The sequence below is a fragment of the Acipenser ruthenus genome, chromosome 16 (genome assembly GCF_902713425.1).
Source record: "Acipenser ruthenus chromosome 16, fAciRut3.2 maternal haplotype, whole genome shotgun sequence".
Lineage (NCBI taxonomy): Eukaryota > Metazoa > Chordata > Actinopteri > Acipenseriformes > Acipenseridae > Acipenser > Acipenser ruthenus.
The window spans coordinates 7,052,554-7,069,937 of NC_081204.1; the positions used below are offsets into that span (position 1 = coordinate 7,052,554).

General features: G+C 34.1%; 1 protein-coding gene across 2 annotated transcripts; it reads right to left on the reverse strand.

The window, feature by feature from the left end:
- Window positions 1-3,703: 3,703 nt before the first annotated feature.
- On the reverse strand, window positions 3,704-16,552 carry LOC117411963 (EGF domain-specific O-linked N-acetylglucosamine transferase-like). 2 transcript variants are annotated; one of them, XM_034903610.2, is made up of 16 exons: window positions 16,494-16,552; window positions 15,206-15,475; window positions 14,822-14,922; window positions 14,520-14,628; window positions 13,881-13,975; window positions 13,583-13,687; window positions 13,125-13,231; window positions 12,390-12,493; window positions 10,054-10,146; window positions 9,890-9,961; window positions 9,265-9,351; window positions 8,456-8,524; window positions 8,194-8,255; window positions 7,600-7,719; window positions 7,176-7,278; window positions 3,704-6,964 (listed from the first exon to the last, which is right to left on the reverse strand). In XM_034903610.2, exons 2-16 carry the CDS (start codon window positions 15,407-15,409, stop codon window positions 6,818-6,820), a joined length of 1,578 nt encoding a protein of 525 aa, XP_034759501.1. In that variant the 5' UTR covers window positions 15,410-15,475; window positions 16,494-16,552; the 3' UTR covers window positions 3,704-6,817. The 2 variants fall into 2 exon arrangements, with proteins under 2 accessions (XP_034759501.1, XP_033875746.2); XM_034019855.3 differs by lacking the exon at window positions 9,890-9,961.
- Between the last annotated feature and the right edge of the window lie 832 nt (window positions 16,553-17,384).

Genomic DNA, 17,384 nt, shown 5'->3' on the forward strand with positions numbered 1-17,384 from the left:
TGCGAATGGTCTTATAACTAAAGGGTTATTATATTATAGGTATGCAAAATAGTATATATTTAACTATATTTAAATATGTATTTTATCTTTAATATTCTGTTGAATACTGAATAAGACTCTGAGAGGCTGTGACAAAGTTATCCAGTGTTGCTTGGTGACAATAGAGAAGTATTGAAAATTCAAGAAAGTCGTGAATAACAGAGGGAAATGCACAAATAAGTAATTACAGCATGTAAATAATAAATAAGTGGTACTTTAGAATTAATATTTGATTGTAGCAGGCAGTCGAATTGAGCTCAGTTAACGACACATAATATTGAATGAACGAAAAAAATGCAAACAGTGGACTGTTCTGTTTTATATATGCAACGCCCACCCACAACACTTTAAGATCTGAGGTTGGCAGAACAAGCTTTTCCCGTCATTACAAAATTAATCAAACTCCATCTGTTGTTTCCTCCTTATCCCAGGCCAATGACATTACAGCAAGTAGGGAATTAGAAATCGTCTATATCCAATGCTTTGAAACTGAAGGTCTTTTGGAATTAGTCCCATGTGTTTTCTTCGGTATTAATTTGAGTAAGTATTTACCAGTATGTCTAATTAGCTTTGAGTTAAGTCGTGTCTCTCCCAACTGATTACAATATTTTCAGCCAGTATTCTTAGCCGGTCGTAGTTCTAGAAATCCAATACGTTTGTACAAATCAAATTATAGGACGCTGCTTCAGGAAATGTGGTCTAAACAATTTAAAATGTCCTACTGCAAGTGTGTATTGTATATGGTTGATTACATAGGACAGCATTAATTAACCCTGCTGAAACTTCCAGCAGCGGCTGGTGAAGAGATGGAACCAAACTTACTAGTTTCTTGTACTCATCACATATTTAAATAAAGGGTAACAACAATCCTTTGATTTTAGGGTCTTCTTTAACCAGCATAACCAATCAACACACTCACTGCTTCTTACAGCATATGCATCTAATAAAGTCACTATGAATTTGAAAAAAATTAAAAATAATGGTTCACCTAGTGTTGCTAACAAATGACCTGATAAGACCGTGAAGTATGAAAGTATTTTTGTAAAAAGCTTTAAACTATAAATGCCCCCTTTTTACTGATAAACGCCACTCAGAGTTGAGAACTGTAAAGCAAAAAGAGGCAGAAGGTATAAGGGAGGAAGGGTACAGTTGCTTTGGGATAAGACTTTTGTTATATATGCACATTGACTTACCTACAGTATCAATCATCCATAGGAACCATTGAAAATGACCTACAGCAATGCTGGAACAATAGGTATGTCGGTCCCTGTTGCTGAATGGGATCATACTCCTTGACAATGGGCTGATAATAATTTGATCGACACATTCTTCAGTCAAAATTGTGTGCATTATTTTACATTCTTTGGTATAAAGAACCCTGGATGTAGTTCATGGTTTCTTCAAATACAGGAAATAACCTCTAAAAAGTTCTGTTTGATGAAAAAAAAAAATAACTTGAAGGACACCAAGCTGATTTCTGAATAACTAAACAGGTTATTGTAGTGAAATGATAATAGCACCTCAAAGTACTGCATTTCCCCCCATTTCATACATCCCAGTGACATTAAATGGGCTTTTAATAAACGCAGTGTGACAAATGAACTGTATTAATAGTACAAATAACACGGCAGGAGTTTTGAAGAGAAGGGTTGAAAAGGACAAATCAACTGGGTACCTAAGTGCTTTGTGCTAACATTTAGGGGTGGCCAGTAATTTCGAAAGGCACTTTCAAAAGGGATATTGGCCATGCTCCATTTGATAAGTAGTTAAACGGAAACATCCCTTTCCCCATTAAATATATGCTCACATTAACTAAAACAGATTTATTCACAACATTAAACCACCTTTTGCAGCCCAGATTTTTATCTTATAAAATATGAATCACAAACAACCTAGAGGAGACCAATGCCAGTTTGTTTTATAACTTTTGTTTCATGGGTGCTATCAGCTAGAATAGCTTGTAGATGTACATGTCAAAATTCTGAAAACAATCTTCAGGAGAAATGCTCTCCATTCCTCTGTTTCATAGGGATGCACAGCAGATGCATTAACTGCAGCAATGTGTGGAAATATATTAGTGAACTGTCTGGTTTGATAAGCTTGTTATGGCACAGAAAGTGTACTCATATAGAGGTCACATTTTCTGTCTGGTATCATGTTATTACCGTTCATTGAAGTTTGCAAATCCTTTTTTTTGTTGCCAGGTGTAACAGGTAGTGTCATGATGTGATTAACTGTTACAGAGAATTCAGAGCCTTACATTTCAACTTATCTAAACTGACCTATGCCTTTTGTACAGTAGTTAAGAATGTTCATCTGTTAAATAACCAGAGCGTAACACGATCATGATACTTGTTTTCTTATAAAACTTCAGTGGTAAGTCAAGGTAAAAGCAATGTATAGTAAAAAAAAAACATGAAATGAAATCACAGGTAGGTATGGTAATGCACAATAAATTGATAAAAGACAGAAGTTCATGGGGAAACTAATCATTTGCCAAGTTATGATCTTAACTACCAGAATCTTCACCAGAAGGTCAGTGACAATACTAGCCCGTTTGCAAAAAAAAAAAAAAAAAAAAACTGCTTACAAAATATAAAGTTCTCTTAAAATGGGACATAATTTGAACTCGGATGGCAAAATTAGAAATGTTGAACACCACAGAAAAGCAGCTATTTATAGACATTTTTACTTGCCAAATATCAATACATTTTAGTGCCATTGGATAATTCCAGCCACAAGGCAATCCAATACGAAGACTTCCTCATGGCTAGTGTTGCGATTAAGTACAATTTGAGTAAAGCTCAGAGATCAACATGGGTGTCTTCTCTCAACAACACCAAATAGAAAGAGCCTGCTGGGATTATGGTGATATCTGGTCAAAATGTATACAATACTATTTCACACTTCATCAATAAAACCCTATTTACTTGAACTGACAGAAAGAAAAAAAAAAGTGCTTGCAGAAATATTTGAATGCCGTCCTTTCATAAGAACATAAGAAAAGTTTACAAATGAGAGGAGGCCATTCAGCCCATCTTGCTTGTTTGGTTGTTAGTAGCTTATTGATCCCAGAATCTCATCAAGCAGCTTCTTGAAGGATCCCAGGATGTCATCTTCAACAACATTACTGGGGAGTTGGTTCCAGACAATTCTCTGATAAGGTCTGATTACAAACCATAAGGTAAAATGAGCAAAGATAATTGATTTCTTCTTTTCAACAGTAAGACATATTTTCTTTAAAAGATAAATTGGGTTAGGTCTACCTGAGGAAGAGAGTAATGGATAACGGGGGGATGATGGGGTTGGCAGTGAGCTCAAATCTTTATTCAAGCCACTCAGCAAACAATGTTAACAATAAATATATTTTGTAAGACTGACTCAATACATCAGCAAGGTAATGCATCTCCATGTTAAAAGGGCAGACGATTACTCAAAGAGAAGGGAATGAATGGCAAACATAATGTAGCCTGACTCTACAAATCTCCACTTTGAGGTGTTTGTTTTAAAAAATTAAAACAAATTTGCAAACAATTTGATCAAGAGAGGGGGTTTAAGTATGAAGTCAGGAGTCTTGACACATGCAATAGCCATGTATAATTCAGATATCATTTATGTTATGCATGCATAAAATATTCATTTAAGGTGGTCGCAGAACCCTTCATTAAGGGATATTTTGAATCATATACTTTATTGGGCAAGTTGTTGTCATGACCTGACAAAAATGACAAAGGCTTCACTAAAAGTACTTTGAAGAAGAATGCTTTACATTTCTTTCTCAGCAACGATGACATAAAACAAAATTAAAGTTCCTTGTGAAAAGGCAGTAACAAATGCATAATGCATAGAACACGCAAAACATAATAATGACTCTCAAAGGCCGAACCCAACGCCATTCTTGTGTACTCTGCATTAGCTGACATGCTGTAGCAAAAATAGCACATAATAAATTATTAATTTATTATTATAGTGTGCTACTGTGCTATGCATTAGTCTGCTTTACAGGAAATCACCTCTGAAAAAATGCATAATTAATCACCCCTATCCAGTATTTTGACTAATACTGTGATAGTTAAGTGATACGATATGAAAAATCTAATATGTCCTTAATAATTTTTACATTGAGACCTGCATACATTTCCTTCCAGGGAAGGGCATGAGAGTTGTGGTGTAATGTGATTATCAATCAAGTGGTTTATTGTCTACATTCACTCTCTGTCAGGTTACACTGTAGGTTTATCTAACACTTTAGATGTTTACAGACTTTTAAATTATAAATGGGTTATCTTTTACCAGACATAATGAAGCCTGTCTTCACCACAGCCTTTCATAAACGAGTAAAAGTGTGTGCATTGCGATGTTTTTATCACAGGGTTACATTAGAGAATGCATGCTGTCAGTTCCAAAATACACTACATTAAAAATTGAACAGTACTGTAAAAAAAAAAAAGAAAAAATCAATAACCCACAACAAAAAAAAAAATCTACTAATTTTACTACAGACACAAAATAAAATAATAGTTCACATACACTATGAGGGTCTATTAACATTTTAGTGACCTAATAAATCACAAATCTTCATATACATTTGGATTTGTATAGAAGCAAAATAAATGTTACTATAATTGAAAGATCTGGAACTTGAGTAACAAGTTACCTAAATGAAGACCCACATTTAGATAGAAAATTATATTACAAGTCCATCATGTGCTCTATTGTTTTTAGTTCAACACGAACCAAAAAACTAGCTATCTTTATCCTTCTGTATGAAATATAAAACTCAGGTTAGGGTTCCATTTGTTTCACAAAATCCATATACATTAGTGCATTTTAAAACCTGTTCTTATTCTCTGGTGATAGAATGACAGCACCATCTAGTGGAAAGTCTTTGTTTTAATTACAGGACAACAATTTCCAATAAATAACAATCAAATAATGTTTTACATGGGTTGCAAAGAAAATGATAACTTGTTCAAGTAAGAAACTGCAGCTGATCAGCTGTTTCAGCAGGCTAACGATTTGCAGCCTCAGCATGGTTAACGAGATGAGGGCATTGGGAAAGAAGGCAATATACTTCGTTCAGCAATCAGTGATATAGGCTCCCACCTAATTGTCCATGTAAGAATCCTCATAAATCACCTTAAAATACACGTTATTTCAGAATTGCCAAAAGGCGCTACAAAAGTAACTTTACCAATAATATTTTTTATATATATTTTAAACTTTTAAATATGAACATAAAATACAAATAAATATACCAATACAAATCACACCTTAATATACTGGATAAGATCAAGAGAGAAGTGATAATCACCCAAACAGGACCTCACAAGTCATATATACTAGGCAATCATCTGAAAACATTATTGCTGGTGTAATACCAAACTAGAGTACAGTTCAAGTTTTAGGAATGGTAAAGCAATGTATTTTAAACATTGTGTCTAACATATTAATTTATCTATAAAGAATGCAAGGGTAAATAAAATAGTGTGTGCAAAAAATACAGAGGTGCATACAGTTCTGTTTGTTTCTGTGCAAATAATGCAATGCTGCTTGAAGAAAGGATGGAAAGGGTTTTAAACTTGAATTCTGGTTATTTAGTTTGATCATGCGCTGATCCACTTGTTTCACATAAACGGCTAATCCAGAAAAGTCCATTGCTTTCCCGAAAGTCTTAAAAATGACTACATATGAACTGCTTTTCAGTTAAACTGAAACAGCATCATATTCCTGATTATAAACCTTTCAAATAAAACTTTTTAGACAGAATTTCACTGTATTAAGTAGTCAGAATGAATCACCTGCCTGTTACTATTGTAGAACATTCCATTAAAGAGACAAACATAGCATTATGATGCTTACTGACATCTAATGAGTAAATGTTCAAAAGCTTCATGTTGTGCATAAATCTCATAATGGCTAACATTCTAGAGAGATTGCACAATTCATCCCAATTTTATGATACCTAAAATAATTTGTGATAAATAGTTTTATCCCAATTGTTTGTTACTAGATATGTAAATGTAACATACATATGTACAAGCACCACCCATGTATCCTTATCATAGGGGGATAATAAGGTGTTTTAAAGTATAACTTTTTAATTATTAAACGAAATAAAGAAAAATATTTTTTTTCCAGATAGTGCAATTTTTCTGCTGTAGTCTGCAAAGTGCCAGAAAAATTATAAAACTAATTCTCTGCTGCAATGTACTGACACTACCTTTATTCCATCAAGAAGTGGTTCTGTTTTTGGAGTGGAGAGTAAATCTGGTCATAAATGTTATGAATATTCTTAAACAACTTTGGGTTGATTAAGAAGGGACAGTAAAGTTCATATGTTATGCATTCCTTTTTCAATACATAAATATGTATACATTAAATTCTCTAAATCCATAAAAATTACATTTTCCAAAACATAATACAAATGCAAGTATTTCAGGTCTATTTCTGCAAGATATGTATCAGCTATGTATATTAGAGAGCCACTATGCAAACTTCTGTAAGATACTGCCAAACAATGGGATTGTCTCAATAATAAAGAGACTTTGCCATCATTTTACAGAACTCTTATGGTCCATTAAAAATGAGTCCTCAATAACCATCTGTAAAGCTGTGAAAAATCTGTATCTATGACCATATATAATGTATACTAGTATGTGTGTGTGTGTGTGTGTGTGTGTGTGTGTGTGTGTGTTGTTCCTAATTTCAAAAACACCCACTTATTTTCTTACAACTTGAACATTTCAGGACCTTTCTCCTTCTTGTCTTGCGCACTTTAGAGCTCGTCGTGTTTTTGCCTAAAGAGCCACTTAGGATGCTTCTGAACATGGTCTGCTGCCAAAAGGACGAGACGCATGAACTCTTGCACATCAAAAAAGTAGTTTGTGAATTTAGGATGTTCTCCAAGTGTAGGATGGTGACCCTGAATAAACACAAAAAAGTGTGATTTAAATAATAAAACAGCAAAACTGCGTCAGCTTGTTCAAACCCCCCAAAGTCATATACTACAGGTTTTAGACTGACATCGCATTATAAATGCACGTAATAAATCCTGATGCACACACAGTAACTAGCTCCAGTTTAAAATTGGTAGCATGACACTGACACAGACATGCACAGTCTTCATACAGTACCTTGTCCTGAGGAATAACTTTGTCCTTCTTCTGCCAAGTCACGTAGTGCAGTCCTCGCAGTCTAGCCAAATCCAGATAGCAGAATTCATCCAGACAGTTATATCTGCACAAACAGGTACACTCTGGCATCATTTATTGCATATTAGTGTCACAAAGCATGCTCTGATGTACTATCTAATCATGCAAACCTTTTACATTTCCTTCTAAAGTTTATATCAGTCTACTGGGTGAAGAATATAAAGGATGAATTTCTGTTTTGTTTTATCTGGTGATCATCATACAGGTTTTACAATCTAATGAGACGAGACCCTTCCATAGATGTTGCATTATTTATTTGCATGTAGTAATAGTTTTCTATTCTGATGGATACTGTATTAAAACCACAGAAAAAATGATATTGTGGAGTGAAAAACATACAACATACAGTTCAAAAATGACAGCCCAGTCAGGAAGAAACATCAGATGTGTGAGTCCAGCTCCATGGATGCCAATAAAAATATCAGAGTTGTGTGTTATTTTAAGCTGCTCTAAAAATCCAATGTCCCTATAAATTTGAAAGACAAAAATGTGCCATTAAATTTATTTTCAACAATCATGTATTCTTGTATAATATCGTACATAGCATTGTACAGTAATATTGTATCTAACTTTCTACAGATTTCTTCTTTTAGCTATTAAACTGATGTCTTTTATATACATATTCAGCTGGTATTATTAAACGGTATCATTAAACAAAACAACAAAAAAATGTGTATATGGACCAGCACAGCATTTTCTATTCTACTTTTAAACTACTAAAATCAAGATTTGTTTTTTCAAACTTACAATCAGACACATTTTTAACCTTTAAATTTGCTTGGCTTGCTATCAGCCTTGTACAGTATTTAGCTTGGTAGTATACAGCATGAAATTATGGGATCAGCTTTTGAATTTGTATTTCTTTTACTACAATACAAATCATTCTTGAAAAAAAGCACATTTTTGTGAACTTATTAAACAAAATATGACCAGTACTTACTTGTATTTGTAATCTACTTCTTGTATTTCAAAGAAAGACACTGTTTTCAGTGCATTTAAGAGCTGTAAAACAAACAAAAAAAATGTTTATGTTGGTATTATAAATATAGATATTTCACTCTAAAAAATGCATATATATATATATATATATATATATATATATATATATATATATACATTTCATGGTGTACATTTTAAAACATAAATATTTTTCTTTCTATGAAATAATACATTTATTGATGGCGAGTAAATGTAAAACTAACCTCATTCTGATTTAAAATCCTCCGGTATTCTGTACTACGTGCTAAAAAGGTGACTCGTATTTTCCCTTCCTGAGACCAAAGAAAGCAGATTAATGGAGTAAGCTTCTTCATCAGACAACTCAAACTACCATGCATAATGCTCCCATTTAACACAGCGCTCTCTTTTTTTGTACAACATTGCCATCTAGTGTATTCAAGTATAGCAGTCAAAAACAATAAAAAGGTTAACATTGAGTTTAGCATTACAAAGAGCATATTGGTATGGGCATGAAATATCAAAGATGTCTTAAATAATGTATCATTTAGATTAACTTTGTGTCAGTCATCACATTTAAAAAGCACCATTTGCGACTGAACTGAAACAACAGTTTAAAGCACCTCTGTGGCCTCACTATGGGGCTCAGAATCTGTCTTGTCATTGAAAAATATTAATTTAAACACTTTGTATTTCCAGTAGGCTATACCTAAACATGCAGCCATAATCATATTTCAACAAAGAACTGCTGAAATATTTAAGCACATGGAGTTTAGAACATTATTCATAAAAGTAAAATCAATTACGAATCCAAATTTGAGTGATAAAAAATGGCTGTTATTTCATGGAAAACAAAAGAGAGCTCAGTGGCAGGTTTCTAAAGCAATTTGTAGTAAAGAGCTTTTTAACTGCCGACAATTTCAAGGAAACAGCTGTTGACTGTTTATAGGATTTGTGAATATTCAATGAGGCTCTTATTGCAGGATTTCTCAGTCATAAAGACTGGATCCATTTAAACGTTACTATAAAGGTCAGTGCCTTGTTATCACCTTACCTTAGGCCCTTCCTGCATGATTTGTAATCTTTGTAGGACATGTTGGGAGAATGCTCTGAACATCCCAGCACTGTGACAGTCAGAGATCTGTAATTCAAAACCCATGTGTGAAAAGCTACTACAGACAACCAGAAAACATCCAGACACTTCAATTCTATTCATCCAGATATCCACTTCTCATCGTCACTGGATTTTGGTCCAAATTGTATACTGGGCTTTGACAAAAATGATGTATATTAGTACACTGATCAATACATGTGCCATGACTTTGGGTCACAATTGGTGGGAGAGGCTTCAATACAAGTGCACTATAAAAGTGAATGGAGAAACTAGTTAGAAGCATTCTACTTCAAACACATTTGTGAAAGCAAATTCCGTAATTAAGTTGTAATCAGATAGCCGTTTCAACTATCATTAATCTCTAAACGGGTTCAGTTTGCCAGCAGATGAATTAGACTTCAATGCATTCCCTGGCATACCAATGATTTACAAAGCCAGTTGTTGATTGACTACAGTTCAGTTAAATCTTTTAATCGCAGACCAATCAACACTTTACTGATTCGTGGATCACCTATCATAAGCATATTTCTGTAGCCTTGATACAGATAACCCTTTAATTACTTACTAGTGGTGTGTTGTAAAATAGACCATATCTCATCCGTGGAAGTAACGCAAAAACTGCATCCCTGAAGCACACCTGATGTAAATGTTGCAAAAGAAACCGTAATAAAATAACATGATTGAATACCATAAGGATGTTTTTAAATTGAAAATAAAAACTGTGATTACCCTTTTAGAGTCATAACTTTTGAGATGTCTAATTTCATAATCAGTAAAGGCCTTCCATGTGTCATTAAATAAGTCCCCATATCCATAAGCACTCTGCAGATCAGAAGAACAGCAGATCAGTACACCACCATGCATTCTGCACTTTGTACATTTCAAGTTTCTTATTTTACAAGTATATAACTCATTGACATTACATCTTTTCCAAGACTGACCACGTCTACCCATGCAGTGAGCTGTAAAATACAACAAGATACAACAACATGATACAGAATGGTTTACTTCATGCCAGGTGTTCATCACAAAAGATGTGTCATGAAGTCACGGCTCTCTGGTTTACAAGATGTTTACAAATGCTGTAAAAGTTTTTGTTTAACATTTTGTTTTCGCCCTAAAGCATGTGGAAATACTGATCTATACCAAGAAAATTCATTTATTTAAATAGTCATTGGTATTGTTTACAATTTTTTAAAGGAATTATTTTAAGGACTACTTAAAAGCATTAGCTCAGATTAGAAAATTAGAATCAACCAATAAAAACTGTTGATAAATGCTTCATGAACTGCAAACATCACTTATTTAATCAAAATGTTTGTCTTTTGTTCTAACAGTCCTTAACGTTTTATTAATAAGGCCCACTATATTACTGATTAAGTACACTGTATTATACTTCATGAGCTTCATATGATCACTCAGGCAAGGCAACTAGAAACAGGTGAGCTGCTGTTACTTTAGTTCTGATTGTGTCTGGTTTAACTTGACCATTTGAAAATCCCATATTAAAAAAAAAAAAAACAGTACCATTGTTACCACCCTCATACATTATTTTTGCAGCCCACTAAAAATAAACTGCAGAATCCGGTGGCAAGTGTGATTGTTTTGTTCTTCTGTAAGAATACAACAAGACTAATTTCCGATCCCTCTTATCAGCTTACAGGAACCCCCGGCCATATGGTTGCACTGACAAAGACCTTGATCCTAGCAAAGTTCAAGCCATTTTTCTCAAAATCGGTCCATGTTTCAAGGACTTTATTTTTTGACAGTGAATACTTTTCCATTTACCCCATGCTTCACTGTTACTACAGAGCCATTGTAATCAAATAGGCTTTGACTGTTAGACGCATCGTGTTTTGCTAATGAAAGGAACTCCCATTTCCCTTCTCTGTCGCCTTCCTACACCTTGTAAAACAAAAGAATAAGGGAAACAGTTAACAGCACAGATTTTCTCTTCTGCTGTATCATTTTATTGGTCAATGTATGAAGATATTCGATTCAGCAAGTTTGGGTAATGTTTTAAATAATTCTTTAATAGGGCTGTTAACCCTTGTAGTTTAATATTTATTTGAAAAATAAAGGCAAACAGAACAAAAATATTACAGAGGGTCATGCACAGCAATTATTAATATTATAGTTTTGGAACAATAAACTCTATACTCTAAATGGCTAATGCTATGATTGTGGCAAACCAAACTGAATTGCAACAACAATAACTGTCTGCATAGCCTGCTTTAATTAAAAAAAAAGAGAAGAAAAATAACTTTTATACAATAGCAGTTATTCTTAAGGGGAAAGTGTTGACGCTTCGATCCTGCAATGCACTACAAAAAACGGCCAGACCAGAGTATCGGACACAGCAAACAGCTTAGCCTGCAGCCTCTGTCTTTACATAGCCTGGGGGAGTCTGTTACTGACTCATAAATTCAATTCCCTTAAGCATTATCTCTTACATAGCTAATAAGGTTAAGTGGAGGTACACTTATGTTGCTATAGGTCTTATATATAAAATATATTAAAAAAAAAAAAAAAAAAAAAAACTTTTTGGAAAGTAAGCTAGTTTCAAGAATATTAAGTTGAAAAAGTGAGCCTTGGTTCTTTGAATCAGAATTCAAAAGAGTTTTCAGTGGCTGGATAATATATTATCAACCTACATTTCTGCTGTGTAACCTTTAAAGATTCACATAATGAAAAACCCTATTGGAATACCATTATTTTGTCAGTGTATAACCTGCAAGTAATCTTAGCAAAAACCAGTAGCAGCCCACCACATTACCAGCAATGTTAAGACATTAGATTTGGAACAATGGACATATACATTCACTCTGAGACTGATGTGGTACCATTGGTATTGCAATGTAATTGATGTTACCAATGCACCAACTCCCATGGACCACAGATCACTCCTCTAGTGCTACTATTGTATTGTAATTGAAGATAATTTAAGATCATTTCGTAGGCACTGTTCCCTTTGGAGCTTGAGGGCTGACACAGCACATTTACTTAATTAGAGCATTTCGAGTAAACTGAACACAAAGTAAAAGCAGTGATAAGTCAGCACTTACTGTATCCCACATGACAATGTTCACATCAGTAGAAAAGGAATTGTTGATGTGTTGAGTTATATAAAGGTTGACAAAATCACAGAAATGGTGATACATGTTGACCCCTAAGGAAAGAATATTTACACAATCACATTCCAAAGAGAACATTATTCAGGTAACAGGATTACACACAATACAGAAAGCCTTAGGCTGTCCATAATGTGTAATCTGATAAAAAGAAGAAAAATAAGAAAGCATGTAAAACCTGTGAAAATCTAATGAAAGTATACGTAGTAATGTACTACCACACACAGAACCTTCTAGAAATAGTAAGATAAATTACCCATCGTATATTCAACTGTAAGACCCAGTACTGTGTGTGTGTTTTATTTTTGTACAGAACTTTCAGTCAAGAGAAATGTGAAGAAACATCACCAAGCAAATCATTTGTCTAGCTGAAGTGATTATTCTGGCCATTTTCATCTCTGCCTATCACTCGGGCACCACACTGTTATTAAAACACATTGATTTTTGGTTATTACTTCATTATATGCATTGCTTGCTGTGAATAATAATAGTATGCCATACAAGTTTACATATACAATATAAATTATACAACATCAGCTTTCAAAAAATATAGCCTCATAATGCTTAGGTGGCCTGCATAGGGGATCCAGGAAAATACACTGTAATGGCGTCTTACAGAATCAATATTATTACCACAAACTATGCCTTCTGAAAACAAAATTGCCCTACCTGCATCCAATTTCATGAAAAAGGTTGGCTTTTCAATAATGAGGTCACATTTGCCATCATCCATAGGGTGAAAGTTCAGTTCAGAATATGTTTGCAGTTCTGCAAACCTATAAAAAATGTGATTTTAATAGAAACGCTGTTAAAATATTACACAAGCACACTCTGAAAACATTCAATAATAAATCACTTGCAAAAAGCTTAACATATCATTTGTCAGTGTAAAGTCAGCAATATCTGACAGCAGGCTAATTGTTTGGTCACACTGGTGCCAACATACATCAATAGCAGTCATTAGCTGAGCATCTTATTTATTTATTTTGTCATTTTAGGTTGTGTTCAATAGTGCCGTAAGATTTTGCAAATCAGATTATATCACTAAAAATTACACTGCTATTCAAAACTGCTGAAAATGGATAGTATAATGTTGTGCTGTATAAGATTTATGTGTATCATTTTACCAAGACTGCAGTGGGCTCTTGTGCTCTCCCTCGGACAAGAGGGCCTTCTTGTCAAGTTGACAGTGCCCTCCAATCTCACCGGCTTGGAGAAAATCCTCCTTATATCTGTAAAACAAAACCAATATGTACAAGGAAACATTAACCAAAGGTGATGCCTTACTGTTATCCAGCAGATAAATACAATTATGGAATATTGTGCTTTTCTATTTACTATGTCAGTCAGATACTTGTATAAATAGTATAACTGCCCATCCAGTTCCCTTTCTAAGTTTGCTTTATTCATTTTGAGTTCAGTGACCTGTCATGACTTCTTCTCGGATGTCTGAGGTCGAGATACAGGTTTGTTCCTCTGCAGTATCGGGTGAAGCTGGTACAGGAGAGGGAAGAATCTCCCTGGAAAACAAAGAGGACACAGTCACATGTATAGTTAACATGCAGAATCTCTTCATTAACTATTGAATTCAAGTTGAATCTGAAGCTGCCTGTAGCAGCTAATATGTTTGCCAAAATGTATCCTCAGAATATAATTTATTATACATGGTAGTATATATTACTACCAGTCTAAATTGTACGTTAAGGTACATCAGAAGTGGAAGCCTTCCTAGTTTTAAGAAATTGTACAGTAGATAGGGGATTGTATTGTCAGACTGTACAAGTATTCAATGATTTGTTGCATGTAAACCTTGCTCTCAAATGAGTTGTTTTTGGTTTTGGTGGGCCCAACACCTTCAAACACTCCATTGTTTTATTTGTCTTTTGTAAAGGAATTTGAAGGTGGCCAATCACAATATCATTATGAAACAGACATAACAGGAAACAGTCAACAAATAATCAGACAGAGCTTCCTAAAATGGGTTGCAGCAGGTTTTTGTGAAGATCTGGCGTTAGTCAAGTGAAAAGAGGCCTGGTGATCTTGAAGAATTGAAAAACACCTTACTGGTTTGATCGGTTTACACAAGGTTTTCATTTCATTCAGACGTTCTTGTACATAGCCAAAGTCAGCTTGCTTCCAGAAAATATCCTCTGCTGCTTGAATTGTACTAGCCCTGTTTTAAATGAAAAAAAAAACGTTTGATTGAGATTTTAACATTGCACACAGTGCCTCCAGATGGCCAAATGATGCAATTGTAGGTGTCTCCCTTTTATTTTTAAATAACACACATCACATAATTAAAAAACAGGGCAGCAAGGAACGTGAAGCCTTTATTTTGAGCACAGTACAGGTATAAAAATACACACCATCCTGAATCCAAACTGGAACACACAGGGTTGCTGAATCTGTTTTCTGGCAAACAGTCTTTCTCATAACCCCAGCATGATTTAGATGTCTTTAAATACTCCTGCCAAAAAAAAAGTGCTCTGTTAGAGTAGATTAATGGTTTAGAATGAACAGTTAAAGAATGTATGTGCTGTGAGTCATGCTAATATTTGTTTGGATAAGTCTCAAGTATGACTATTTGAGAGAAGCAGGTTGGAAACTTTTTAAAAGTATGTATTTACTAAGAAAATATTTTTAATTCAGTTACTTTTTTTATTACATATATATATATATATATATATATATATATATATATATATATATATATATATATATATATATATGACACATAGATAGATACCTACTTTAAATGGACAAAGAAGATCGTCTTTACAGACGTTGGCAATGTGCTTGTTATTGTGCAAAAAATAAGGAATGTGTTCTTCTGGTAGGGCAATGCTGCTGTAGTTAAATAACTGTTTATCTGGCGACCCTTCCATGTTACTTTCCTCTTCCATGTCGACCACAATACCACCAAGCAGTAGGCCAAATGCTACCAGCACCAACATGGTAAATGACCAGAACACATCAAACTATTGCACCCGTCCACAATGCCGAAGAGACGTCTGTATTTTCTGTCAAAGTAAAGATACATGTTTCAATACATAGTAATAAATACCAGGCTGTATTACTGAACCACGTGCATTACACAGACTGCAGTGACATGCTGGGAACATGTTCCTAGCAGCTAGCAGCTGTATTACTGTTCTTCACCTTCCCAAACGACGGCTGATCACTAATAAAAGACTAGTTAGCTGTCATCGAGAGCGTGTAATTAAAAAAAACAAAACAAACTAAAAAAAAAAAACCCTGCAGACTCAATTCCAAAATCAGTATTTACTGCAAGAGAAATTAATGTAATTCCTGACAGGCGAGAACATTGCAGTAAGACCCATAGCGTGGGGAAAGTGTACTGTAAATTCCAAATGATCAGGTTTACTGTTGCTACATGAGCAACTTAATAAATCGGGGTTTTTTGTTTGTTTTTAAACAAAATCAACAATATCAAATGAGATATGGATTAAACAAACTAGTAGTACAGCATAAACAAGCCAACGGCTGGTAAATGTCTTTTTTTTCATGCATCAAGTTCAACTTCTTCAACAAGACAATGCACAACTTCTGCTACAAAGAAATGCGTACTGTTACAAGTCATGACTCGGTTTCATCATATTGTCAGTGGTTTATGAAAATCTTAAACGGTCGAGTGACAAAACCCCAAAGAATAACTGTTGAAATTAAACTTTAAAGTATGCAAACAAAAAAAAAGAAAAAAAAGAAAAAGAATAAAAACTCCTGTTGTACATCAGCATCTGCCTTGAGTTTCTCTACACATGATGTAACACATTTTTAAGGTGAAATTCTGTTATCTTTTAAACAATTAAATATTTCCCTGCCGATACATTCTAAAATAAGCATGCACTTTTTACTGTACTGGTAATTCCTTTAGAAATACAGTAACATTGTTTTTTCCGGATCGATAAGCTTTTTATTACAAGAGCCCAAGAAGTGGGAGGATACATTGCGAATTGCATTGTTAAGTCGTTTATATACATGCACTTATTATGCTAAACTGTTTCATTCTTCACTTACCTTGTAGCAATTTGATAGGACTGTAACAGCAAGTCGCCATAACCGGAAACTAGGCGCCGGTAAGCGATATGATTAGTTAACAGATGGCGCTGTAGAGACCGCTAGTCTTCTTAATACCTCTGCACATTGCATTTCAGCCTTGCTCAAAGTACACTGTAATAAAGTACAGTAACAGTTCCATTTCACATATATTAAAAATAGTTGTTTCACTAGTTATTATTAGTATTATTATTATTAATCATTTGTATTCTAGTTTTGTTTACCGTTATTGTTAATAAAAAAAATACACGTATTTATTCAATTTGGAAAACAAATCTACAGAAACAGAAAAAAATCATCTGTATATTGAGCATATATTGCTATACTTTAAAGTAATATACTGTGACTCATCCAATATGACTTCCTATTATTAATGCCGGTATTTTAAATGCAAAGCTGTTAAAAGCATTGGCAAAACAAAGGATAGATCGACCGATATTATACACAAAACGGTAATATATTGCGTGTCAAAAAAACGTTTTTTTTTTCTATTACACAAAACATTGACATTTTTTTCTTGTATAGATAACATGGTATATTTTATATAATGTGTTCACTGTTGTTGTGATATCTATCAAGGGGCAATGAAGTTCATTCGGTATATAGGCTACAGGGATAGGCCAGTCCAAAACTACAGTGGACCAAGCTGTATATTGCAACCTTTCTAAATTTAACGATTCACTACGAGCGGTCTTGGATAATCAAGTCTACTATCTACAGTATATGTTCTACTAGGCTTCTAGACTTTGTTCTCTAGCTAGCATACATGTGCCAAGCTTAGTAGAATACTGAATAGGTGCTGTAATGTAAAACATGTTTAATAAACTAAGGTGACTGTATCACAACAAAAAA